Below are 26365 nucleotides of genomic sequence, written 5' to 3'. Positions count from 1 at the left end.
AAGTCTTTATATATAATTTTTGTGAAGTGCTGTCCTTAGTGTGAGTGCCTCAGTAGATGGATTAGGAGCAATTCTGTAGCCCCTGATAAGATCTTGGCATTTGCTGCTTCCCGTAGGAGCAGAACTGCTAAAATGACAGTAAATTGTTATCTCTGAGTCTGATCTGCTGCAGGGTTTATGGTGCAATTAAATAGTGTGATCAAATTGAGCCCTGCTGCAAGGCTTCCTGGGAGTGAGTCTGGTGAAGCTGAAGGCGTTGAGACTGCACCTTCAGGGTCTGTTCTAAACACTGATACACAAACGAATGGCTGATGGCATGGCCACTCTTCCCATGCTCTTACACAGTATTTACTTGACTCTCTTGAGGTGCATCTTCTCTTTCTGAATCTCCTGCTGGCATCTGAACAGGATGGGGAAAGTGAAGCCTGATGTGCTGCTGTGCTCAGAGCTGCAGGAAATTCCCTTTTGAAGAGCAGGGCTTCAGCAGACTTCCTCTTTCCACCCCAAAGCACTGGGGGGACAGGGCTTAAAACCAGGAGATGAGTGGCATGAAGTGACTCATGCTCCAAGCCCAAAGCGTTTGACTTTGGAAAACTGACTTCAGTTCTAGCCCTTCCTCTTTAAAGTTTTATATTGCACGACCTTTTAAATGAAATGTCAAGCTTCCTTTTCGCCAGGCAGGATCTCTGCAGTGTGACTGGGTGTGATTCAAGGAGGTGTTTTGTAACTTGTGAATCTCTGCCTTCATCCACTACCTTCAGTTCTCGTGACATCTCTGGCTTCAAGTTCCTCAGAGCCCAGTAATTCCCTGCTGTGAATGAGTCTGATTTCTCCAGCTGGAGACCTTGTGCTGCTGTTCTGAGCATGTTCTGACCCTGCCCTAGCAGCAGTTGAGTGGTGTCAGTAATGATGTGGCTCCAGCAGTGACCAGGGCCAGCAGTGTTTGACAAGGCTCTGACATGGCCACACAGCTCCTGTGGGTAACTCCTGTGGCACTGGGCTCCTCTCCAGCCATGTTCTCTGTTGAAGGCAATTGCAGTTCCACTACAGTCAGCTTCATATCCTGGAAGTGACCTTGGATGATAAATTTTCTTTGGTCACTTTAGATGTTCTAGCAACTTTTATACCAAAAGAAAAGCCCCTAACCAAACCTCCAAACCACTTCCCCCCACGTTGCTGAGGAGAGTGTGCCCTGTCTGATGTGCAGGCATGCCTGCTGTCCAGGATTTTCCATTTTCCCATGTTCCTCATGCTCAGCAGTGGAGTGCTGGGTGCTCCCTGGCTTTCCACACCAGCAGCAGCTTCCCTGTTGCCATCCCTCCATCCCTCTTGTTACCATCCCACCCCCAGCCCATGGTTTTTCCTGTTTCTTGAAACATGCTCCAGAAATACACTGCTGGTTTTAAATAGTCTGCTGAAGGCACACGAGTGACTTGTTTCTTTCCATTTTCTCTGTGCCTGTGGGAGTTCAGCATCTCTAGAACTCCATTATTCTCCAAGTGCCTTTAGGCACTGTGACATCTTGAAAAAGATCTGATATTTGCTGGTGAGGTAATAGCCAGCTCTCTGTTCCCTGCACAATAAATTGCCACTTTCAGTTCCTGAAATCCTTGGTGTTGGTGTTGGAATCTGTGGAGCTCCTGGGGACTGGCAGTAGTTTGTGTGTGCACATACATGTGGATGCTTCAGTGTAAAATTTTAGTGTTAGAGTTCCTTTGTAGAATTCCATTTTGTAAAGAAGCATTTGATCCATTTAGTTTTAAAAGAGGGGACAGTTTTTTTCAAATCTGTTAATGCTGTGAAGTGAAACTGTGTATTAGTGCTGCTGCTAAAATAGCCCAGTATTTACAGGAAAATTCCTTAGGGATCTTGGTTTGGTTTGCATTTTGATGCTTTTATAATATGAATCCAAGTGGAGGGGGAGTTGTGTTGGTTTTGGGTGTTAGGGATTTTCAACACACATTTGGGAAATGTGGTTAGTGATCTAGAAAACCATTTTTCCTCATTCCCTGGGTTTTTTCTCTTGTTAATCCTGTACAGTCAGTATGGAAGAATAAATCCCTGTAAAGTACAAAGTCACTAACCTGGTGTCAGAGACAAATTTCTGAAAACACCCATTTAGCTGCCTCATGTTTGAGATATTAGACTGTGGCAGTCCAGATCATATTCTCCAGACTGCATTCTTCATAAGCAGAAATACTGGCAGCCATGTGTTCAGTTATAAAAAGCTGGCAGCTGATGTCAGCCCTTATTTCAGGTTTGGAATACTGTGCTAATTTTGGGCAGGTTTCTGTAAATCAGAACTCTTCTCCTGACATGTAGCATTCAGGGTAAATTGGTACATACCTGAATAATGCAGCACAAGAGATAAACAGGTAATGTGCTGCAGTAGATGGCCCACTTGAAAAAATCTTGATTCTTTATATGCAGAACTGTGCTTACACAGTATTTATTTACAATGTGAAATTCTGTTTCAGCAAATTGGGACTAATGTCCAAGGACAGCAGAATTCTTTTTATTTTAACTTCTGAGAATGTCTCAGATAGCTGAGCTATTATATGCAACTGAAAAAACCTATCTGAGAGAGCCCTGGTGATCTGTTTGAGGTGCTGCATCTGTTTTAGCTGAGCCCATGAACTGGGTGCAGCTGACTTCTACCACTGCAGCTCTGTGACATCGTGCTGATAACTCAGGATAATGATGAAAGTGATCCTAGACAAACCACTCTGTGTGTGTGTGATGCCAAGAGGGGCAGACAGGTTCTTTTCTGTCACAATGAATGTTTTCACTGCTGCTGAGTCAGAAGCAGAGTTGGTATTTTCACTGATGCTGCAAAGAAGGGCTTAAAGCAGTTTATGTGGAAGTGCTTTGGGGCAGAGACCCTGCTCCTTGAAGAGCTAAAAGGCATCATGTCTGGTGAATGTTGTGCTGCTTTATTATGCAAACTAATAATATTTTAATAAATAATGTTAGTGTTGTATTCTGAGAAATTTAAACTCGATTCTTAATTGGAGGCCCAAAGTGCTTTCTGTCCAGAATTCCCTCACATGAAGATGGGAAGTCAAATGGGTATTTGCCTTAAATAGCTAATGGGATGAAATTAGATGGATTCATACGTAACAGGGTTTGGTTTTTGGTTTTTTTTTTGTTTCAGGACATCAGGCACGAAGCCAGTGATTTTCCATGTAAAGTGGCCAAACATCCCAGAAACAAAAATAGAAATAGGTACAGAGATGTCAGCCCCTGTAAGTACACTTTCTTTTCCATTGTTTGTAAGACTGTTGACTTCTAATGGCTTTTCACAGCTAAATGTTCATTGTAAGGACAAGATTCTGTTAGGTGGATAAGCACCCAGGACAACTCTTTGTTATTATATTTATTTGTGAGACTGGTGTCACAGGATGCTTTTCTATCCTCGGGGTTATACAAGAGCAGCACACAGCAGAGTCTGTATTTGTGGGCAGAAATCTGAGGGAGGAAACTTGCTTTGCCTTTGAGTTCTTCTGCTAGAGAAGAATGGTGGCTGAAATAGCATCTCTGAGGTTGCAGGGGTGCTTTCTGTGCAGCTCTCACCCAGCAGAGCCTCCTGCCAGGCAGCACAGGTGGCAGCAGTGCCCCTCTGGGAGCTGGGTGGCACAGACCTCTGCCAGAGACAGAGCTGAGCTCCTTGGAGCAGAGGAGGAGCACAGGTGATGCTCCCAGGCCACAGCTGGGTTTTGGAAATGGCTGTGTCCCCTGTGCTGGGGGAGATGCCTCTCTGAGCTCAGGTCCTGTGCAAGCACAGCTCACTGTGCTGCTGCAGCCTGGCTCTCCTGCTGCCATCCCAGGGACAGGGACAGTCCCACTGCCACCTGCCCACCCCTGGCATCCAGGGCCTTGGGCTGCAGTCACATGGCAGAAATGATGCTCCATGATCTGGTCAGCAATAACATTTAGTGTGTCTGACCCTGCAGGGAGCTCCCAGGAGGTCTCTGAGCCTTCTCTGCACAGGACATGGCCAGTCCTGGGCACGCCCTGAGCTCAGCAGGCCCTGTCCCAGGGCAGGGTGCTGCTCTGGGCCACAGAACTTCTGCCTTGGTGCTTAAAGCTCCTGCAGCCTCTGGGGCAGTTAACCAGAACAGTAATGCTTTACTGTAATTGCTTTACTAAGCAGTTCTGATGTTTGAGGTTGTGAGTAACAAATTCCTTCTTCCCTTTAGACAATCCTGCTCCCAGTCTGTTTGCTTTCTTGCAAAATGTGGGAACCCTTGTGTGTATTGAGTTTTTTTAGTTGTTGGTTTGGTTTCTTTAGTCCCAAATTGAGCAAGTGACTAACAAAAGAGCAAATAATTTACATTTGCTGTATTTCTTGAATTTTGATAAAGGGTGGTCAGGTTGGGAACAGTAGCTAAATACCTATAAGAATAAAAGGTCTCTGTCCTGTTTGCCCAATATATGTTTAGACAAACCTTTAACAACCTTGAACAAGCTGTATTTGAATGTTTAAGCTGAAAAGATAAGCAGTTGTGTAATTAGATTTATTTAAAACCAGCAGCTTGATAACTGTGTGGGTAGGTCAGTGTGATCTGGTTTGCAAACTGCAGTGGGGATAATTTCAGATGCCAGGGCCTCTCCCTTGCAGTGTGCTCCTGGGAGGGGGAGTGGGGCTGTGCTCCCTGCTCTGACAGGGGCTGATGCCCGTGGGCACTGCCCTGCTGGGCTGAGCCCTGCATTGCCCAGCCCAGCTCAGCTGCTTGACCCCCCTGCTGATGAGGATGTGCCTGCACTGTGTTCCACATTCATTAACCTGTGCTTTCTAATTGTGCTGCAGTTGATCACAGTCGAATTAAGCTAAACCAAGGTGACAACGACTATATCAATGCTAGTTTGATAAAAATGGAGGAGGCCCAAAGGAGCTACATCCTTACCCAGGTAATTGCTGGCAGTGGATAATAAAAATATTATAGTGGCTGGAGTTGTTTTTCATGGATTTTCTGTTAGTTTTCTTTATTGTAAAGCTACTTAAGTGCATGCAAACATCTGTGTATGTGTAAAAGTCACTGCTTTTCCCTGAATCTGTCAATTCCCCACCTATCTGTATAACAAATTTAAAAGTACCCACATGCCCTGTTGTCTTATTCTGAGAGCCAGCAACTGTGCCAGGCTTCTTGTTTGTGCTAAATGTTCAGTTCCCTGGAGACTGTCCTGATCTCTAATTTTGGCTCTTTTTTTACCCCTTCCTCCCACACTTTAGATAAAGGTAGACTGGGATTAATATTTTCAAGTGACAGCTCTTCCTTCCTGTTTCTAAATAGAGCTAAATCTTCTCAGGAAGAAATGGGCAGAGCAGTGTGCAATGTGCACATGGTGCTTTGAGCACAGCTCCCATTGCCCTGGTCAGGATGGGAGGTGGAGCACAGGGGACAACTCTGGGGAATAGTCAGGTGTGCAGCTGACTGATACTGGCTGCTGCTTACAGCCCTGATCCACATTCAGTGGCTCTGTTTAAATCCAGTCATTCTTCCTGAGGACCTGCTGTTCTGTGTGAGCACAGGAGTGGATCAAACCCAAACTTCAGAGCAATTGCTTCCAAGTAGAAAATAGCAAAGGAACATTGCAGAAGTAGGAAGTTATAAGGAAATCTACTTTGGGAGTGGATAGTCTTTAAAAGGAGTCACTATTTCATTCAGTCCCAAGGCAAATTGTGAAGATTGTGGAAAACCATGTAATTTGTTACTGATTTGGCATCCTTTCAGTCTTTTGGATATTTTAGTCAAGTAATTTTCAAGTATCATGAATAAGGATGAGGGATTGCAGAGTAGTTTGACACAGATGTTATATTTGCTTTTAGTCAGTGGGGTTTATTTCCCCATGACCTTTGTATATCTTTCCTAAGAAGATGCAGCACTTTTCACTCCCAGTTCTGTTCTCACAATGAGACTGTGTCTCTCTTCCTCTTATGTATGGGGGGAAAGAATTAACCATGCTTTCATGGGTAAATTCATAGCATGAAACTCAAAGATGGCTCACTGCATTTTTTTACAGTTTTAAATTAGAAGTTGCTTGTTACTTGTTTAAATCTATTGCCTTGTGCAGGGACTGTTACTGGAGAAGAATGCAATGACATTTACAGAAAATAATGCTTATTTCTGGGGATTCTGTCTCTGCAGGGACCTTTGCCAAATACTTGTGGTCACTTTTGGGAGATGGTTTGGGAACAGAAAAGCCGTGGTGTTGTCATGTTGAACAGAGTGATGGAGAAGGGATCCGTAAGTACTCACCCAGTTCTAGCTGTGTGTTCTTCACATTCATGGTTTTCTGTAATCAAAAACCCAAGTAAAACCAACCCAAAGAATGGGATGGGATGACTGCAAGTAGTTTTGTCGAAGAAATTGTACCTGGAATTGAATACTTGGTGAACTGATCCTACTGCAGTCAGAAAATCACTCGTTTGTAATTGTGGAGCCTAATTTCTCATGAATTTGGCTAAAATAAAACACAAACACACCACCACTCCACAGAAATGGAAGTCTCTGCTGCTGACCAGGGGCTCTGGAGTTGTTCTCTGTGTGCACAGACTGCACCTGTCAGGGCTCTGCAGTGTGAGGTGGCTCTGCAGTAGAGGGAGAAGCTCTGGGGCTCCAGGTTTCCATCACACACTGAGCTCTGATCATGCCGTGGCCCCCCGAGGCACACAGTCCCCTCCAGTGCCACTGTTGTACACAAAAAAGTATAAAAATGTGTAAAGACATCTTGGAGGAGGGCAGTGAGGGTGTTGGGTATCCACCAGTGGTAACTGGGTGGTACATGCTTTTGCATCATCAGAAAAACATTCCCAATAATCAGGAAAATTCCTGGGCAATGAGCTGTGTTTTAATAAACTGCAGTCTGGATTTTTCAGTGTTTTGCTGGGTTTTGTACTACAAGTGAAATTTAATCTTCAAAAGAGATGCGGTAACCAAATTTTTCAATAGTTTCTTCCTTTCCAACCATTCCTGCTCCCTCTCTGCACTGCTCTAGTTTTGAACAAAACAAATTACTGTGATCCCTTAGGGCAGTGCTTACACTCTCAGCAGACAGCAGTGGGATACTTAGAGTGGAGCACGACAAAACATTGTTTGCAGACACATTGTGGAGAAATTAGACACAAAGGCAATTGCTATAACTTTTATAAATCCAGACAAAAAGTGCAGAGAATTATATCTGCATTCTACACCCTGATAAACAAGAGGATGTATTTTCAAAATAAATTAGAATTAGTTTGAGCAAAACCACTCTTAGTCTGCCTATGAAGAAAATGCTGAGGGGGTTTTCTGTTTCTTAAAATGCTGTCTGAGATCACCTTGCTCTTGAGCCTGCTGTTGGTTTAGCATTGTTCTGCCACTTTTGGTTTGGCCACATTGTTTGCCCCTGTACAAAAGAGGCCTGAGCCATGTGCAGAGCCTGGGAGAGGGGAGGGTCAGGGGTGACCCCGATCCCAGAGCAGAGGAGTGGCTCAGGGGCAGCAGGAGAGGCCAGTTCTCCCAGGCCCAGGATCCCACATTGCATTGTCGGGAGCTTGGGTGCAGGCTTTCCTTTTCGTGCTGCTGATGAGTATTTCAGTTCCAGGTTTTTCCTGCACCCTTGAAAATGTGCTGCTTTCCTGTTTGGTTGGCTCATTAAAGTCCCTGGCATGCAGCAGTCTCTGCAGAGCTCATCTCTCTGGGAGACCTTAATAAGAAAATTGCAATTCAGTCAGGAGTGAGTAATGACATTTATGTGTCTCCTGCTTGGCTTTAGGTAAAGTGTGCACAGTACTGGCCACGGAAGGAAGAGAAAGAAATGTTTTTTGAAGATACAAACTTGAAACTAACCTTGATATCTGAAGATATCAAATCCTACTACACAGTACGACAGCTGGAATTGGAAAACCTGACCGTGAGTATCAGGTCTCATCCAGTCCTTGTTCTGCTTGGGGTGAGATTCACATCCTCACCAGCAAGGGCTTGAAATTGGTGGTCATGAATTGCCCTGGGTTTGATGATCCTGCTTGAGATGTTGTGGAAGTGGAACTCTGGGGTATTTTTGAGACATTCCTGGGGACCCTCCAGGCAGTTTAATGTCTCAGCCATGCCCAGAGTGACACAAGCTTTTGAACTGTACTGAAATAACTAAACTCAAAATAAGTAAGTTTATTTACCCAATTCCCTTTGCTCCCAGTGGAGACCTTCACAACCAGAGAGCATTACTCGTAATGAGTTTCTTGGCCGTGCCGCTATCAAAGCTCCCTCAGACTGGTGAAACCTTGGAATTCAGTCAGCTGGTCCCAGTCCTGACTGCTGTACCCCTGTTTCTGCAGAGCCAGGAAACTCGAGAGATTCTGCACTTTCACTACACCACCTGGCCCGACTTTGGGGTGCCGGAGTCGCCGGCGTCGTTCCTGAATTTCCTGTTCAAGGTGCGGGAGTCGGGCTCGCTGAGCCCCGGGCACGGCCCCGTCGTGGTGCACTGCAGCGCGGGCATCGGCCGCTCGGGCACCTTCTGCCTGGTGGACACCTGTCTGCTGCTGGTAAGGGCACTGCTCTGCTCTGCTCGCTGCACAGGGCAGCCCTGGGGGGCTGTAGAGGGGCCGGGGCAGGGCTGGGGAGGGTTCCTGTCATCTGCTTTACTCTGCTCTTCCAGGAGTGTACTCCAGGGCAGGGCTGGTTCCGAAGTGGCCATTCTGAGTCTGGGGAAGGCAAGTCTCCAGTTTTCAGAGCGATTCACAAAGACAGGCTTTGCCTTCAGGGAAAGCAGCATATTTGGGGCCCAGTGTTTTCCCCTCAGGGTTTTTGGGGGCCCAGTAATGAGCTGCTGATACCAGCTGTGTGTGAGTTCGTTCATTCTGTAGTGTGCAGGGTGGTATGAAGGCCCTACCACAAAATGAGTCACTGTAGTGAACCTCCTCAGAGCAGAAAACATGTTTCACATTTCTATCTGCAGATGGACAAACGGAAAGATCCTTCTTCCGTGGACGTCAAGCAGGTTCTGCTGGAGATGAGGAAGTTCAGGATGGGGCTCATCCAGACTGCAGACCAGCTCCGCTTCTCCTACCTAGCTGTTATTGAAGGGGCAAAATTCATCATGGGAGATGCTTCAGTGCAAGTGAGTGCTCCTGGCAGCTCCAGAGAACTGCAGCAAGTGGGTGGGAGGAACAGGATGGAGAGAAGTTTCAAATTTGGTGCTTGCTTCAGCTGCAGTACATGTTTATCTTATGGGGTTTTTGGTACAGTGCTTTACAATCTGTCACGACCTAAAGTGTTTTACTTATTTCCAAAAGTACCTGTTTTGTAGCAGGTGCCTTCTGTGCTTTTCTGCACCGTGACTGGGGTGGAGCTGCTGCGTCAGCCTCCCCTGGAATTTCAGACAGTACAAGTTTTCTAATAGCCTGAAGTTTAAGTGTCATGATTAAATTCATCAGGGTTTTTTATGGTAAGCAGAACTGTAGCAAAATAGATTTTATTTTGTGCTTAAGGTTTTTAGAAGCAGATTGGAATTTCTTGCATTTATGGCCAATATGTTTTGTGTAGTGGATGTAGCTTGGGCTTGGAGTTCTTGTGTCTGGTTTTTCTTTCTTTTTTTGCAATGCAAATGAAGAGCCACTGTAAGAGTTAATTAAAAGATAGAGAATAAAGATTCTGCCATGGTAAAGTTTAAAGTTAGAGCAGCTTAAAAGAGAAAAGCTTAACAGGGTTTGTCCTTTGCTGAAGGAGCAGTGGAAAGAGCTCTCCAATGAAGACCTGGAGCCCCCCCCTGAGCACACCCCCCCGCCTCCCAGGCCCCCAAAGAGAACCTCAGAGATGCACAACGGGAGGATGCACGAGCACCCAGAGCTCCTGGGCAAGCCCCAGGCAGTGGAGGAGGAGATCAGGAGCTCGCTCAGCAGCGTGGAGGAGGCAGCTCCAGACAGCAGGACCTGCTCAGCTGTGGCCCCCAGCACAGACAGGTAAAGCACCCTCTGCCTGCCCTGACAGCTGGGCTCTGCACAGAGAGCCACAGGCAGGGACTGGCTGAGGGGAGGAGATGCTCACTTCCACCTTGAGATGCTCTCTGGGGGTTAAGGCTGAGCAAGCAGCCACATTCCATCCTTTTCTGGCTTTCTGGGCAGGTGCTCGAGTTTAGAACTCTGGCTGTGGGTGTGAGCTGGGTTCCTTCACTGCCTGTCTTGGTGCAGATTTGTGATGAGCAGTGAAAGCAGGTGGTGGTTAAAGCTTATTCTTTAAAGGGCACAGAATCCTCCCAAGCTCTTCCTAAACCTCTGTTGAGCAGCCAGATGTGTCCTAAGTGGAGACAGGCTGTGCTTCCCTGGCTGCTGCAGCCCCAAGAGCTTTCCAGCTCTGTGGTGTTCCCTGCCCTTGGAGCACCTGCATGGCTTCTCTCCTCCATGGCCAGTCCAGCATGGAATATTCGTTCCTACCCAGCCCTGAACGTCCCTCCCTCTGTCCTCAGCGCTAGTCACGACACTGAAGCCCGCAGGAGACCTGTTGGGGACACCCCGCGGCTCTCGCCCCGCAAGGAGGAGTCCGTGAAGGAGAACTCGGAGGAGGAGGATGAGAACGTGGTGGCCACCTGGAAGCCCTTCCTAGTGAATATCTGCATGTTCACTTTCCTCACGGCAGGAGCTTACCTCTGCTACAGGGTGTGTTTCCACTGAGCAGCGGCCGGAGCCGCCGCAGGAGCGCCGCTCCCGGCTCGCGCTCGGCTCCGCGGAGCCCCTCCAGGCAGGGCAGCCTCGGCTCAGAGCAGCTAGATTTAGGGGAAAGGCCAGAACTTTGGGTAGGGCTTCATGAGAGATTGATGCACTAGGGTTTGATCCAGCCCTGTGGTCCCAAGAACATAATATTGTAATCTCAGGGCCTTGAAATATTCAGGAGTAAGCAGAGAAAATGCCAAATAGTCTGTTTTCCTTTTTGTTTTCTTTTTTTTTTTAAACTAAATAATAGAATTACAACACATTGTTGTTTTTAGCCTTTTTTAAAAAGCCAGTTCATTTTCTTTTGTTTCAGAAAAACTAGGCACAAGTGAAACTTGCTTGTACTCTCCAAGTGTTGTAACCAAATACATGACTTACATTGACAAGTTCCCAAAAAAAGCAAAAGAAACCCACATACCTGAAGAATGTAAACTTTTGGAAGGGGAGGTGTGTTTGTGGTTGGTTTTTGGTTTGTTTTTTTTCTTTTTTTAAATTTGCTTCATCTTTAAAGACTGAGTTGTGGGCAGTGCCTGTGGTATTGATATATTTAATCTTGGCATAACTGTTCTTAAAGAGCTGATTGTTTTACTTGTGTTGATAGAACCAGGCTTCTGCATTTGCTCAGGGTATCCCAACATGTCCAGCTCTTTGATTTTTTTTTTCTTTTTTTTTTTTTCCTTTACTATGTGTATCTCCTCATTGACTTTTGTTGCACTCTACTTGCACATATGCCTCTTTACATTGCACCATCCTTTCTAAAGCTGTTTTTACTTTTATATTCTGGCTTGGGAGAGGTCGAGGGGAGGGAGAGAAACAGGAAAGGGAAATTCAACCAAACCATGTCCACCAGCAGTGGGGCCATGCCCGTGGCCCATGGAAGGACCAGTCCTTAAACCTCAGCATTTGGAATGTAAAATGCAGTTTCACTCTGCAGCTGCTCCCTCAGGCCCAGCGTGGCTCTGAGCAGGGAAGCACTGGGGAGAGCCAGAGCAATCCCTGCTGGGGCAGCTTCCCTTGGCCAGGAACAGGCCAGCAGAGCCGTGCTGGGCTCTGAACAGCCCCTTGGCTGTGAGGGCAGTGCTGGTGTGTCCTGCTTTGCTGGAAGCAGAGATCCCAGTCCTGGCTCTGGCAGCCACGGCTCAGCCCCGTGGGGTCCCACAGCAGCCAGGGCTCAGGGGCTGCAGTGCTGCTAGGGGAGGGTGGGGCTGTGTGGGGAGGACTGGCACTGGAAGGCAGCATGGCACCAAGGGGCCAGTGCTGTTCCTCGGGGTAATACCAAATTATTAATAGTTTCAACAATAATAGCAAAGATTTCTTTGCTTGTGTCGTGGTGCAGAGGACAGGAGCAAAGTCACTCCTGGGAGCTGTAGTGATTGAACTGCCCCATGACAGCTATCTGCAGCAGTGTTACTGATTTGTTTTATTTCTAAAGTCTTTCTAGATCTATAGCACTTAACCACCCTCAGTGCAGCCCTTGCTGTGGAGGAGCCCAGGGGAGCCCCTCCACTCCCTATTTATTTTTGCCAAGCTGGCTGTAGGTGTAGCTCTTCCTTCAGTGGGTGAGTAGGTGAGGGGGTGGGTGGGGGTGGGGGTTACTTCTATTCTGTGTTTTGTTAAGCTTGCATCAAGGGCTTTTCAAGAGTACAATAATAAATCCTCAGGTAGTACTGGGAATCAATCCTTTACCTGTGAGACTGTTGGTCAGACCAGTACTTGAAAGGAGGAATGTTGTAATCAGTCAATATTTAGTTATATTATTGGAAACAGGAAAAATGAGTATAGAAAAATGGTAATATATAATGGCTCATCTGTGTATTTAAGATACATTCTGTGATTGCTTTGTCCCCACTGTTCTCTGCAGCGTGGGCAGGCCCCTGCCCTGAGGCACCATTTGTACCCCTTTGTATTAAAGTGCATGTGAAGTCTGCGGTGTCCCCGTGAAACACCACCTGCTTGAAAGGTGACAGAACTTCTATTCCTGCTTCCTGATGTGCCCAAATGATATTTGCATGACCTGATCCTTAGTGGCTGTGGTTCAGAGGGTGTTGCTGAGGCTCTCTGTTCAGCACTGGACCGACTGGTGTTTATCAGAGCCCGTGTACTCGCCTAATCCTTGGCATGACTTCCCGTGGGATCCCGTGTGCTCCGTGTGCCCGGTGGTAGCATGTTCCTTTCAGCTGAGTGAGTGTAGTACAGACATTCCAGAGAGCTCAGGCAGCCCTTCCACACCTCCCCTGGCCCTGGGACACCCGGGGAAAGAAACAAACCACCCCACCTCTGGCCACCTTCCCAAGAGGGAGCATTTTAAATCCTAGGTATGGCAGGAAAAGAATAGATGCTTCCTTTGAATACAGAGTAATTCAAGTACAAATGATTCTACCCAGACCAAGTTCCTGCAGCTGACAGAAGAGCTTTGAGCATCCTGTTGGTGCCTGTTTCTTTCCTGTGTTCCAGGTCCAGCTCTGACCCTATCTGGGACACAGTGACTGTGCCCAGAGCCCAGGGAGGTGTGGGCAGGGCTGGCAGTGCTGAGCTGTGCCCATTTTGTTTGCTGTCCTGTACTGTCTGTGGTAGTTGGGGGGTGTATATACCGTAGCACAGTGGGGTGTTGGGTAACCTGTTCTTGGAAATGGACAAACATCCATGTTAGACTTGTTAGAAAGTTAGTGAGCTGCTCTGCTATCTGCCTTAAGCAAATATTTACTCATCAGGTCTTTCTTTTTTACAGATTGCCATAGAATAAACTTTTATAAAAAAATATGTAAAAACTCAACAAAAAAGCTGAATGTTTTGGTATAATACAGTTTCAGGTATCTTGTCTTTTGTGTAAGCCGCTGCTGGGCCTCCCAGGTTAGAGTACAACTGTACAGTTTTTCAGTCTCCCATACAAGTTTTCAGTTCTCATTTTAGTTGTAACAATAAAACTCTTTTTTTAAAGAACTCACTTGAATGTGTTACTGCTTCTGGCCTGGATCCATGGGCTCCTGCTTGACCCAGATGCACAGGAGGGCTGGGGGGTGGGTTTGGAGAGTAAAGGCATTTAAATGTAGCTGTCAGAACTTCTGGAGGCAGAGCTCCAGTAGAAGAGTAGAGGATCCCCATCCCTCCCTGCACTTAAATGGGTAAGAAGTGCAGGAACTCAAGCCCCCTGGTTGGTTTCTGCAGGAGCTGATGCTGACCCTGTTTGCAGCTGCAGCCTGCACATCCTGGTGTTTGAATTCCAGTACTTACCTTTGGTTTACATTCTTAGGGAAACTCACAGCTGGAGGAGGGAGTTCAAAGTGGAGCAGGACAGGGCAGATCAGGGCCCTGGCCCTTGGGGGTTTAGTGCCTCTTACCTGGCCCCAGGGCTGCAAGCACAGCAGTAGGAAAAACTCCCAGGAACTTGTCTCAAATGGTTTATTAGAACTTTAGAAAACAGTATGAAATCCAACAAATAAATACCAAATAGAAAAGTTTTATGTGTATGTATATATATAAAAATATGTACACACAATCCCAACCCCCTTTCAAGTATTGCACCTGAAGCCAGGCTGCTCCCCATGGGCACCCTGCCAGCCAGGGCTGGGGATGAGGAGGAGAAATCTTGGTCTGTGACTAAATCAGAGTTTTAAAAAAACAAACCTGTCCCTCCTCAGTCAGACCTGCACATGGCAAACCCCTGCAGCTGAGCACACACAGCTCTTACAGAGCCTGCCAGGCCTGCAGGAGCTGGCCTGAGCTGCAGCAGTTACAGAGGGACTCAGGGAGTACCAGGCTCTCCTTCTGCACCTAAATGGCTCAAGCAAAGGAAACCACCAAGCAGTGCTGCTGGATTTGTTCTACTGACAGGGCAGCTGGTCTGGGAGAGTGATCATTTCTCTCCTTGGAGAATGCCAAATCAATACATCACTTCCTGGGAAAATTGATCATATTGGACAGAGTTGGAGAAGGGACAGCTAATTCCTGCAAGATGGAGACGTGAACTCCAGTTAAGACCTGGATCCACATTCTGAGAGTTCCCAGTTTTCATTTGTCCAGCACTTCAGAGACACTGAGAGACTGAGAAAATACATTCCAGGCTGCATCATGGAGATGACAAACTGTCCCCTTTGGAGATAAACCTGTGCTGGGGCAGGAGATGGCAGGGACAGGACAGAACAAAGGAAACCAGACAAAACCAAACCCTCGGGTTCCCGTGGGGCTGCGAGGACAGCAGGATCCAGCTCTCCCATTCCACTCCTAAAACACTGTGATTTCAATCTCGGCCTCCTGAGCAGTTTCTCTCAGCTCACAGCAGATCCTGTCCATCTTCTCAAAGGCCTGTCGGCCCCGTTCCCCTGGGGAGAGAAAACAGCCCCTGCTGAGGGACAGGCAGAGCACCCCAGGAACCTCTGGGGACACTCCTGTCAGCCTTGCTTGGAAGGAAGGAAGGACTCAAGGGTGACAAACATCCCTCAGGGAATATTTTCCAAAAACTGCTGGAAGCCACCATGGAAAATCAGGCCTCCTGCAATGATTTCCATGAGTAACAGCTTGGGGTATCAGAGCTGGAAAACCTGTCTCATGGGGGCCTGAGTGTTCTCTGGGGCAGGGCTGGAGATGCCCAGAACAGAGCCTGGCTCAATGTGGGCTCTGGAAGAGCAGAACAGGGAAGTGGGTGTCTCCTGCATGACCTGGCCATGCTCTGGCAACATTCCAGCTGTTGAGCCCCCAGGAAAAGCACAAATGCTGGGCAGCAGGAGGTGGGGAGCACTGACATTTTATCAGGTCCCCTCCACTGTCAATCACTTGTCACTTGGATTCCAGTGAAGTAACAGGTAATGAACCAGCATAAAACTGTCAGTCCTTATCTACAACCTTTTTAAAAGGTTCAGTGGTTCCTAAAGCACTTAATCCTTCAGGATCTCCTTGGTCTGGTTCTATAAACTTCATCAGGGGCCCTTGGCTGTTACGTGTGATGTAAAGTTTATCCTCATGGTATGAAACAGCTGTTCATGAAATATTTCCGTTGTCCTGAATGTGTTCAGGCTGAACTTGAGGCCCCTCCTGGTCCTGCACTATTTCACATCCCTCTTTCAGGCCATTTTAAAGCTCTACAAAAGCCTTACCAAAAGAAAGTGTGGTTTCCCTGGCTGCATTCCTGACTTCCTCTATTTCAGACTGGCACAGGTGGGCAACCTGCTCAATGCTCTCCACAGCCTGTTGGAAAAAAGAATTTGCTTAAGCAGCTTTTCAGCAGTTTGGTGGGCATTTTCTACAAAGCAAACACAGACACAAACTCCCATCTCCTGTGACATCCAAATTCCACCAGGACCTCTCTCTTCCCCAGCATACTCGGTTGCAGTTACATTTCCTGATATGATCTCACCTCTGTTACCTTCTCTCCTGTTTTAGTGCATCAGAAAGTATAAAAGTTCCGGGGTACAGGTCACGGTTGTGGGACCATTAAATCAGTACCAGCCAACCAGGACCATCACTGAAAGGGTTAATCCCAGCTGGTACTTTGCAAATCGACCCTGATTTGCTGCTGTTTGCAGACATTGGTTCATTGTTTGTGTGCAAAACTATTACAGCTTAGGGCTCTTGGGAAGGGTTAAATCTGTGCTGTTTCTTATAATAGCAATGCAAATATTACTTTGGTTTTCTGACTTTAATCAGCTATTGTTAAAAATACCCCCTGATTTAACTTCAGCTTTCTACAGTTAAATGTCTGGAACAGAAATGTTGCTGGTTTATCCTGGTGCTGGATGGCCCCCGTCGGACACTGTCCTTCAGCACCGAGCATCTCAGGAGATGCCGCATGCCCCGTGCTGTGCCCGGCAGGTCAGGCACTCCCCGTGCCCGCAGCCCTGCAATGATGGCATTCACAGCTGGGAGCCGGGGCAGCCAGAGCCGGGTGGTTCCCGGCTGCAGTGACCCCTCCCCGCTAAACCCAGCCGAGCTAGCTTTGATCCCGGCCTTGGGGCAGAGCCCGAGCTCACCCTGAGGTTCTTCAGAGCCAGGCACGCAGCCTGCTGCAGCCTCGTGTCACAGCCGGACAAAGCATCCGTGTAAAACAGCACGGCCTGGGGCAGAACACAGCAAAATGAAACGCAAGGTCAATTTAATACCCAACCCGAGAGACAGGAGGGGGTTACCCGCCTGAGATGGACCGAGGCACAGAGCACTGGGGCACCGCTGCCTCGGGGGCTCGGTCCTGCTGAGAACGCGGCCAGGAAAGCGGTGCCAGCCCCGGGGAAGCTCCCGCGGTCCCCAAAGTCTTCGCTGTCCCCCCGCATTCCCCGCACTCACCCGGGCCCGGAGGCTGCCGCTGCCGCCGGCCCGGGCCAGGCAGGCCGTGGCCGCTTTGCCCACCCGGTGGTTCTCGTCCAGCTGCAGCAGCCCGAGCAGCCGCAGCGTCCGCGGCAGCGGCTGCAGCCGGCTCAGCCTCTTGCCCTTCAGCCTCTTCAGCGTCTTCAGCCTGCCGGGGCACTGCAGCTCCTCGATCAGCATCACTGCCGGGGAAGAGCGGCGCTCTCTGAGGAAAGGCCCCGCGAGGGCCGCAGAGCCCGGCCGGAGCCGGGAGCCGCGCACCGAGCCCGGCCGGAGCCGGGAGCCGCGCACAAGAGCCCGGCCGGAGCCGGGAGCCGCGCACCAGAGCCCGGCCGGAGCCGGGAGCCGCGCACCAGAGCCCGGCCGGAGCCGGGAGCCGCGCACCAGAGCCCGGCCGGAGCCGGGAGCCGCGCACCGAGCCCGGCCGGAGCCGGGAGCCGCGCACAAGAGCCCGGCCGGAGCCGGGAGCCGCGCACCGAGCCCGGCCGGAGCCGGGAGCCGCGCACCAGAGCCCGGCCGGAGCCGGCTCTCAGCCCCTCCGCACGGCTCCTCTGCATCAGCACAAGCCTGAAGGTGCAGCCAATACCAGGGCTATTTTTAAATAATTCTTTTCTAGTACAGAGAAAGTTTTGGAGTACTTTCACATGCTGGACAAGACTCCAGTGAGGCACTGGCTACCTCAGGCTACAAAATGCAGGTCAGTAACCTCTGCAATTTTATTGTTCTTTTCTGTGTCTGAGTCCAGCTACAGCTGTGAAGCCACAGACTGTGCTCAGTCCTGGGATCCCGCTGGAGTTTGCTCCTGACTCTGTGTCTGCTTTAGCTTTGGAATATCCCACAACTGTTTTCAGGGCACTTAAGATAAGCCTATTCTTCACAGGGGGTTTGTTTGCACACGCTCAGATACGGGAGTCAAGCATGCTTTTCCTGTTCTGATTAAAACTACACGGTCATAAGGGGAATAAAAATGGAAACAAGTTGTCAGTGCAAGGGCTGGGCTGTTTCCTGCTCTGGAGCTGTATCTGGAGCGGGAGCCTGGAGGGCGCTGCCCTGCAGGAGGAGCCAAGCGCTGCCTTTACCTTCTTTGGCGAGTTTAGCCAGGTGTTTCTCCAGGCTGCCAATGCGGTGTCTCTCCAGGTAACGATAGAACTGGAACAAAGTAACCGGCTCCGTTTGGAAATGGGAGGAGGGGAGCAACCCATCACAGGTGAGGATCTGCTCCAGCAGCCTCTGCAGCACTGCAGGGAGAAGGACAGACAGACAACAACAGGTTGGTTACATGGAAGCTGCTGGAAGCAAGCAGGAGGTTGGGTTTGGGGTTTTTTAAATGCACAAGGACAATTTAAGGTTTGGGGTTTTTTTAAATGCACAGGGACAATTTTCAGCACTGCAATGAAATGAAGGCAGCCTGGCCTGGTGCCCACGGGGTACCTGTCTCCAGGTGGCTGGGGTACTTCTCCTTCACTTTGAGCATCATTGTGTATTTCAGAGCATGGCGGAACCTTTCTGCTGAGGTCACCAAGATGCTGCTGCCAGGCTCTGCAAGATCACTCCAGATTTTCAGATACTGCTTCTTCTTTTTAGTCTTCTGAATAACTGAAACCCAACATTTTAAAAAGTCAGCGAGCTCTAGCAGCTTTGGGATTTTACATGAGAAATTAGGCAGCAGATGGCCTATCTGGACATGGGGCAGCACTAACTTGGATTTGTATTAGGGATGGTTTTGTTAAAAACAGGATATTTGCTGCCTAAGCGTTCACAGCTGCAAGCACTGAGCTCCTGAACTGCCATCAGCAGCTCTTCTGCCCCTTGTTCCTTTATCCCAGCACCCGAGTCAGTTCCAGAAGAACATTCTGGGCCTTCAAGGGGCTGCCCTTCTGTCAGCCAAGGAGGTGCCACTCAAGGGTTTTTGCCTCTGTTCCTTGCCCAGGGCAGAGCTCTGACCTCGGGGCTCTCAAACTCTTCACAAGAGCACGTGCAGCTCCTCAGGAGCCCTGTGCCTCCTCATTTGGACCCTCCATCCCTCACTTTTACCTCCAGGCACGGAGCTCCTGCCTGTCAGATTCCCACACTTCCCCTGTCACTCTGCACCAGCCCCTCTGCAGCCCTGCTCCAGGGAACAGCTTATTCTCACATCTCCAGGATAAAATCTGGCAGCAAAGGCTTCCAACTAAAATTTGCATTCTTGCTGCTGTATTTACCAAGATGAGAACAAAAGCCTCCCAAGCCTCTCATTGTGCTGCAGCATTTTGTCATGTCCAACAGCCAATGGAAGAATTTAGAAGTGGGAAGACCTGAGACAAAATTCTGTGCCCACAAAACTGTTCTGGCAAGTGGGCACAGAATTTGGGCTGTTTGCTTACCAAGGAAAAGCACAGATGTAAAGAGGATTTTATTAAGGCTGCTCTGCTGCTCTTTGACTGCAAACTCCATCATTTACAACATCCCTGTTTAAAACATGCCAGTTCAGCTACTCTGAGAACAACTTCTCCAAATTTTTTCCTTCTGTGTAGAAGGAAAAATGAACCCAAGAATGAGCCCTGGTTTAATGATGAGCTGGTTTAATGACATCAGTGTTTGCAAGGAATTTAGAATGAAAGCCCTGGGCCTGGGGAGGCTTGAGCAGACAGCCCAGGGGTGCAGCTCTCCCATCTCTGCATGCCTTGGGGTAAGGCAGGTACTCACTTTTCTCAACAGACAGATCCAGGACATCCCCCAGGACTCGTGTCTGCTCTGACACTTCTTCCAAAATGCTCTCCTGGACCACCTGGGCTACATTTGGGGTCCTCAGTTTCTGAAAGGCAACAGACATAACTCAGGAGCTGAAACAAGGGCAGGATCAAGCTCCAGATAAACGAGGATTTATTTCTCAGAATCCAAATTTTAAGACAAGTGAGAAACCCCCAGCTGCTCTCAGAAGGCCCCTTGCCCACCAGACACCTGCTCCCTGCTGTAGCAGTTTTCATTCATTGAACACGGCCCAGGCCAAGCCAAGCCTGTGTGTTTGCAGCCTGCTTTGGGCACAGAGCTGCTGCTTAGAGCTTCAGCAAAACCCAGAGGCTGAGAAGAGCAGCAGAGTTTTGCATGACACGTTCTGTGGGGACACACATGCACCCTGCATTAATGCACCCCATTTCCATTCTGAGTCCCTCTCTGTTAGCACACAAACAAAACATCCAGTTCTCCTGTGATCAGAATCACCAGTGGCAGGCAGCGCCCTGGGAACCCCCAGGCTGCTCTGTACCTGCAGGAGACCTTTGCACAGCCTCAGGTGTGTTAGCAGCAGCACGTCCAGGTTCTCATCCCCAGTGGTTACATCCCGGGCTTCTGGTCTCGTGTCACAGCTCAGGGACTGGAGCACGTTGTCGTTGTACGTGCTGGTGAGATGAGGGGAAAAGAGAGTTACAAGTCTCATCACTGAGCAGAGTTGAAATGGACAGTCTCAACAGGAGCTGTGGAAGAAACCAGGTGGCACTGAACAGAAACCAGCATTTTCTTTAACAATTTATAGCCCTCTATCATATTTATATTTGTAACCCTCTCCAAAACCAGGGCCAGGCATTTCTCTGCTGGATTTGACACCACAGCTGTTTCCCAGCCCAGTGAGGCTGCTGTGGGACCCCTCTGGCTGTCCCACGAGGTGCTGCAGCACATACCTGACACTGCCTGTCCTTACACTCCCAAACAAGGAGAGTTCATCAGCACTGCAGTCGTTGTTCAGGAAATCAAAACTCTCCAGCACTGTCTCCACCATCAAACTCTCCATTGAGGAATGTTTGTGAGGTGTCTTCAGCTGTTGATGAAATGAAAAAGAATACTGTTATTTCTAGTTGGCCAGCCATTTTGCAGTTGTTCTTTGCTGGTTTTGAAACCATTCCTAATAACAAATCCCTTTGCTTTTCTGATTTCATTCTTAACAATCAGGTAGTACCTCTCTGACTCCAAAGTAATGCACTAGTTAAATGCAAAACATGTTTCAATATTTTAATCTCTGTGCATTCTTTATCTCCATCTCCTCTTTATCTGCCAAGGGTGGTGAGAGCTGGTATTCTCTGCATGCCCAGTCACTAACAGAGTTTTCACTCATTCCCTGTTTCTGAGCTCAAAGCAGCAGCCTTGGGGGCCTGTTATATCCCAGCACCCCAGGGTTTCATATCAATACTGAATTTCATGGAGCCACTACCTTTGTTCCCCTTGGAAAGGCTGCTCTGAGGGTACTTGGTTTGGGTTCAAATGCTGTTTTTCCAGGGGTTTCTCTGGAGCAGGAGGCCAGGGCAGTGGTGCTATCATCAGTTCTGACTCCAGCCTGGATCCCAGCTCCAAACCAGCAGCTCAGCCCCTGCCTGCTCTTCTCCAGGACCTTTGCTCCGAGGGCAGGAGAGAGTCCAGCCCCTGCCAGACGGGCAGGAGAGGGGCAGGGGGCACGGAGCTGGGGGCAGGGGGGGCACGGAGCGGGGGGCACGGAGCGGGGGGGCACGGAGCGGGGGGGCACGGAGCGGGGGGGCACGGAGCGGGGGGGCACGGAGCGGGGGGGCACGGAGCGGGGGGGCACGGAGCGGGGGGGCACGGAGCGGGGGGGCACGGAGCGGGGGGGCACGGAGCGGGGGGGCACGGAGCGGGGGGGCCTTTCTGGGCTGCTGCGGTCACCTCGAGCCACACCAAGCTCGAACAACAGCGAAAGGTTCCAAGCCAGCCCAGACACCGAGAGCCAGACACCAGCCCAGAGATGCCACCGGGGCTGCCTCTGCTCCCCCGGTCCCTCCCCGGGTCGCTGCCCCGGTGCCGCCCGACCTCTGGCGGCCGAAGCGCCCCGCTGGGCAGAGTGCCCCGAACGCACCGGGAGCAGCCAGCGGCACCCCTGGCGGAGCCGAACGCCGCCCTACCTTCAGCCTGTCCCGCAGGGAGGACACCTGGCCCCCCAGCTGGTCCAGCTGCGCCGGCCCGTCCGGCCGCGGGCTCAGCAGGCTCAGCACCTCCTGCAGAGCCCGCTCCACGCCCCTCGCACGCCCCTCCGCTCGGAGGTCGCTCGCCGCGCTCCAGCTTTTCTGGCTGATGCTTTCCTGCTCTGCCAGGCGGCGGCCCCGGGCCGGGCCGAAGGAGCCTCCCCTGCCCTTGTGACGGGGGGCAGCGCTGCAGGGGCTCCTCGGGAATCCATCCCCACACGGGGTCTTCTTCAGGATGTCCAGAGTGCTGTGGTCCGGGAGGGGATGCTGCAGCTCTTCCGCTCCGGTCTCTTGAATAATCACCAGCGGCAACATCCTGTGGTCCAGGGCTGGGGTTGTGCTTCTGGATTCTGCCCCTTTCTGGTCCTCAGAGCTGAACGAGTCTCCCTCGCTCGTCTCCGCGGGGTTGTGGGGCTTGTTCCTCCCAGGGACATCGAAATCACAGGCAGCCAAGTAGCTCAGGATGCTGGGAGGCTGGGCTTCCTCCCCTCCATCCCCTGGGCTCTGCCTCTGCTGCAGAACAGACTGCAAAGAGATCCCCAGGTGAGCCTGGAGACCTGCAAAGCCCGAGGTCCCACCCGGGAGAGGGGACTCTGCCTCCCTGGCTGCCAGCAGGATTCCCACCACAGACTACTGCAGCAGGCACCCCCACCCCTGCCATCCCAGCTGCTGAGCAGGGTCCTGCTGGGGGGGTTTCAATCTGTTTTACAAAATCTAAACTAGAACTCCAAAGAATAGGGGTCAAAAGAAATATTTAAGGAAGCCCCAAAATAAGCTGCAAAGGTGCCAGAGGGCTGTGTGCACGTTTCTGAGTGTGCTCCTGGACAGCCTGCTCCAGCCCAGAAGCCAAGCCCCAGCTCTGTGCTGTGCCTCTTGCTCTCCCCCTGTACTCACCAGGTAATACTTCTCTCTGAAGCTGGGGGTGTTTGGGGGGGTCCAGTTGTACAAGGAGCTCTTCCTGCTACCCACAGAAAACTTGGCAGTGCTTCCAGGTGACAGAAACAGGTTCTCTGTGTCAAAGGGGCTGCAGCAGAAAACAAAGGCCCAAGTGTCAGTGAGAGCAAGCACAGAGGTGTTGGTAGGATTTGAACGGGGATGTTTAGTCAGCAACACACAGAATAAAATGAAACAGAAACTGCTCCTCTAGCCAGAGCCTTTGATTGCTCCAGCAGAGAAAAACACAGGCAAAAAGGCTGTGGTTTGCACATGGATTTCTCAACATCCTCTGGACAGAAACCTGTGCCAGAGCCTTTGGAAGAGGAGCCCAGTGGGCCCAAAGCAGGAGAGCTCTGCCCTCCTGGCACCGGCGCTGGCCCAGCACCGGGCAGTGACAGAACCCATGGGGAAGGAAATACAGCAGATGTAATCAAGGAGAACTGCCAGCTTCCCTCCTGCAGAGCACACAGCACCTGGAAAAACCAACAAAAGCCCTCATTATGCTTCAGCTATTAAGAAGCCATTCCTTTGGCTGGCAGAGGAGGCCTGTGCAGTGCTACTTGGCAGGGGCTGTGCTTCATACAGGCAGGGATGAGCCAGTAACTGCCCCAGAGGAATCTGCCTGTGGTCTGCCAGGGTTTGTCAAGGGCTGCTCCCTAATCACCTACTCCACCTCAGCCATTGGATTCTCAACTCCTTTGCAAAGCAGTCCAAGGAAACTGGCATGAATGATCCCCTGGGATGCAGCTCAGCTAACCAGGAGACAGAAAGCACATCTCAAGTTAAGTAAAGCAGGTTTGGTTTCTGTATGTGTTACTTTTTGTGGCCTACTGAGATGTGGCACCAAAAGAAAGATTGTTTTCCCACTTGTGGGCTGGCATTTTCAAAGCAGTGATTTTTTTGCAACAAATCTGCAGCCTCAGTGATTGAATACAGCAACCAAAGAGCAGGATAAAATCAGCTGAATTCAGCTGTACCTTGCAGGAGATGCAAGTGATAGCAAGGACTAATGAACTGCAGGGAAATGAATTTCTGCTGGCTAGCAAAAGTTGAAGAGCAGAGTCCCAACCCTCCCTGGCTCCTCAGGTTGCACAGGGACAGGCCTGCAGAGCATCCTGCAGGGCAGCACTCTGCTCCCCTGAGCACAGAGAGTGCCTGGGGCTCCCCAGGCCAGGTGAGCTGGCTGAGCCAGGCAGTGTCCCCCAGCTGGGCTCCCTCACCCCGCTCCTCAGAGCAGGGGAACAGCCATCTGCACTGACTCATGGGCAGAAATAAATCGGGTTTCTGACAGCAAGAGATGTTTAGCCAAAGCCTGCTGTGTTTACCAATGAAAGCAAATTACTCCTACCCATGGAATTCTTAACAAAAGTCACAGGGATCCATTCCTCAGATTTTTCATTTTCAGCTTTTGATACTGTGATGCAGCAATGCAAATTGGCACTTCTAGGAGAGGAACAAGAACAAACAAAATCTGCTTTGCCCCGCTGACAATTCCCAAAAGCCTCCAGCAAAATGCAGCCCCTCAGCTGGCCCCAGGCCAGCACCAGCTCCTGGTCCTGCAGGATTGAGAGAGCAGGGCAGAGGGACAGCAGGAATGGACTCTGCTCTGGAGCTTCTCTTATCTCTGGGCTCTGAGCTCCTCGGGCATGATCCTTCATCCCCTCCACAAAGCCCCAGCAAACAAACCCTCACACTGGGACAGCTCCACAAACCCATCTCTCCCAGCCCTGTGACACAGCCAGAGCCCAGCAGGGGATGTTCCAGGGCCAGGCAGAGCAGCCAGGCAGATGGAGTGGCCTTTCCCCAGACACAGGCTGCACTTTGAGGCAATCCATGGCTGGGAGCTGTCATGCAGCAGACTCTGCAAGCAGACTATTGTCTTTAATTGTCACTGGCTTTTCCTCAGTTTGTTTAGTCACTTCCTGAAATCACTGACATAAAACCTCTGCCTAGGTAGAAACTATGCTGGAATGTCGTTGTTTAACCTTAAACTGTGGAGCCAGTTCTTTGATGGGGGGTGGGAGTGGCTGTGGCTGAACTGAGAGAAAGAGTGGCTCCACATTTCCTGTCCACATTTCCCAGCCAACATCCACATGCCTGCACGGGATTAGCCAGCAACAGCTTTTCAGGACTGAAAAACTCCATTAAAAAAATTCTAAAGTGACCCAGAAGTCTGATCATCTTGGCTGTCCTCATTCTGTGCCCCATTCATTCCCTCCTGTCCATAGATTCAATAGCCCAGAGCAGAAGTGTGGATGGAATTCCCTGCCTGAATCCCCCTGCTCAGCCTGTGAACCAGGCTTACATTCACAGCCCAGTGCTGGTCAAGTGGACTGGGCTCACTGTTAGTAACAAGGTTTTCCTTTCCCCCACGAAGCCCTGGGGAAATGCCCCAGGAGTTCAGCAGGGAGGGGGCTGCTGGGTCTCTCCCACCCCTCCCAGCCTAACAAGAACCCCTCTGCAGGTGACCCAGCTCAGCAGCAGCTGTGAGGGCAGGGATGCTCCCGTGGGTCACTGCCTGAAGGCCCTGCAGGAGGAACTGCCTCTCCCCCTAAGCCTGCATCTGTGAGAGCAACACTGGCAGTGGGTGTGCACCCCAAATCAAAGCCAGACCTGCCTTTTTTACTCTGCCTTTGGCTTTTGTCCCCCTGCTCCAGGAGCCCTCGTGAGCCAGCACTGCTCAAAGCAGAGCCACCAGAGTGGCCCTGCCTGGATGGTGCCCCCGGACCCCAGAGCAGGGCACTAGGGGAGCTCTGAGAGGAGAATACAGCTCTCTTTATCCTGCATGTGAGACACAGAACTCAGACTGCTGTTTAGGTTGGCAAAAAACCCAAAGCCTTTTGCCAAACTGGCCAACAAAGCTGTGCTGCAAGGGCCCAAGCTCATTCACACTCCTCATGGCACAATCTATAAAGGAGCTGAAGGCACTTTTGTTTGAGCCCAGAAGACCAGAGGCCTATTTAGAGAAAATACACATTTAGAAGCAGAAGAGAGATCTACATTTGGATTCCTCACAAAGCAGGTCTAGACTGAAAAATTGCCTCTCAGGGAACTTTGGGTAAATCAGATGGATTTGTTTAGTTATTCCTAAATCAGAGGGGAAAGCAGCTGTTATTGTGAGTACTCTATCTCTGAAAAGAGAAACACCCTGAGCTATCACACACAGCTTCTCTTCTGTAAACAGCCCCAGCAGACTCACAGTCAGAGGAGAGGCCAGCTCTGCACAAAGAGCTCTGGGGAATGCACTTGGTGGGACCCCAGCACATCCCCCAGACCCAACACAGCAGAGACAGAGCCGGGCTCTCAGGCTCTGGGAGATTCCAGGGGGGATTAACCCCCAAGGACAATGAGTCACCAGCAGCCCTCTCAGCTGCTGCCAGCTCCAGGGCTGTGGGATGCTGTCCCAAATCCCAAATCCTCCTGCCAGCCCCAGGCTGCACTCTGAGCTGGAGACTGCAGCCAGGGCGGGCCAGCAGCCCTGGGATGGGAGCTCTGTGCCACG

The 26365-nt window shown here is 50.2% G+C and overlaps 2 protein-coding genes across 5 annotated transcripts in view; one reads left to right on the top strand and one right to left on the bottom strand.

Annotated features, from left to right (window-relative positions):
- PTPN1 (protein tyrosine phosphatase non-receptor type 1) overlaps positions 1–11103 on the top strand; it is a 28767-nt gene extending 17664 nt beyond the window's left edge. The window contains exons 2-9 of the mRNA XM_059862474.1: positions 3155–3245; positions 4811–4911; positions 6150–6248; positions 7759–7896; positions 8318–8527; positions 8941–9102; positions 9708–9943; positions 10447–11103. Of these exons, the coding sequence (XP_059718457.1) occupies positions 3155–3245; positions 4811–4911; positions 6150–6248; positions 7759–7896; positions 8318–8527; positions 8941–9102; positions 9708–9943; positions 10447–10651 (1242 nt within the window). The 3' untranslated portion in view covers positions 10652–11103. The remainder of the gene's footprint in view (positions 1–3154; positions 3246–4810; positions 4912–6149; positions 6249–7758; positions 7897–8317; positions 8528–8940; positions 9103–9707; positions 9944–10446) is intronic.
- A 2972-nt stretch (positions 11104–14075) lies between these two features.
- RIPOR3 (RIPOR family member 3) overlaps positions 14076–26365 on the bottom strand; it is a 42706-nt gene continuing 30416 nt past the window's right edge. For all 4 annotated transcript variants that reach the window (XM_059862550.1, XM_059862551.1, XM_059862552.1 and 1 more), the window contains 11 exons: positions 22822–22951; positions 21868–22452; positions 20641–20777; positions 20229–20361; positions 19670–19778; positions 18416–18580; positions 18064–18222; positions 16964–17166; positions 16654–16737; positions 15781–15871; positions 14076–15009 (listed from right to left, as the gene is read on the bottom strand). In XM_059862550.1, the coding sequence (XP_059718533.1) occupies positions 14912–15009; positions 15781–15871; positions 16654–16737; positions 16964–17166; positions 18064–18222; positions 18416–18580; positions 19670–19778; positions 20229–20361; positions 20641–20777; positions 21868–22452; positions 22822–22951 (1894 nt within the window). In that variant the 3' untranslated portion in view covers positions 14076–14911. The remainder of the gene's footprint in view (positions 15010–15780; positions 15872–16653; positions 16738–16963; positions 17167–18063; positions 18223–18415; positions 18581–19669; positions 19779–20228; positions 20362–20640; positions 20778–21867; positions 22453–22821; positions 22952–26365) is intronic.

This window comes from Haemorhous mexicanus, chromosome 18 (assembly GCF_027477595.1).
Source record: "Haemorhous mexicanus isolate bHaeMex1 chromosome 18, bHaeMex1.pri, whole genome shotgun sequence".
NCBI classification, from domain to species: Eukaryota; Metazoa; Chordata; class Aves; order Passeriformes; family Fringillidae; genus Haemorhous; species Haemorhous mexicanus.
The sequence above is the reverse complement of the archived record's forward strand: the minus strand, read 5'-3'. Positions and strand labels throughout refer to the sequence as shown.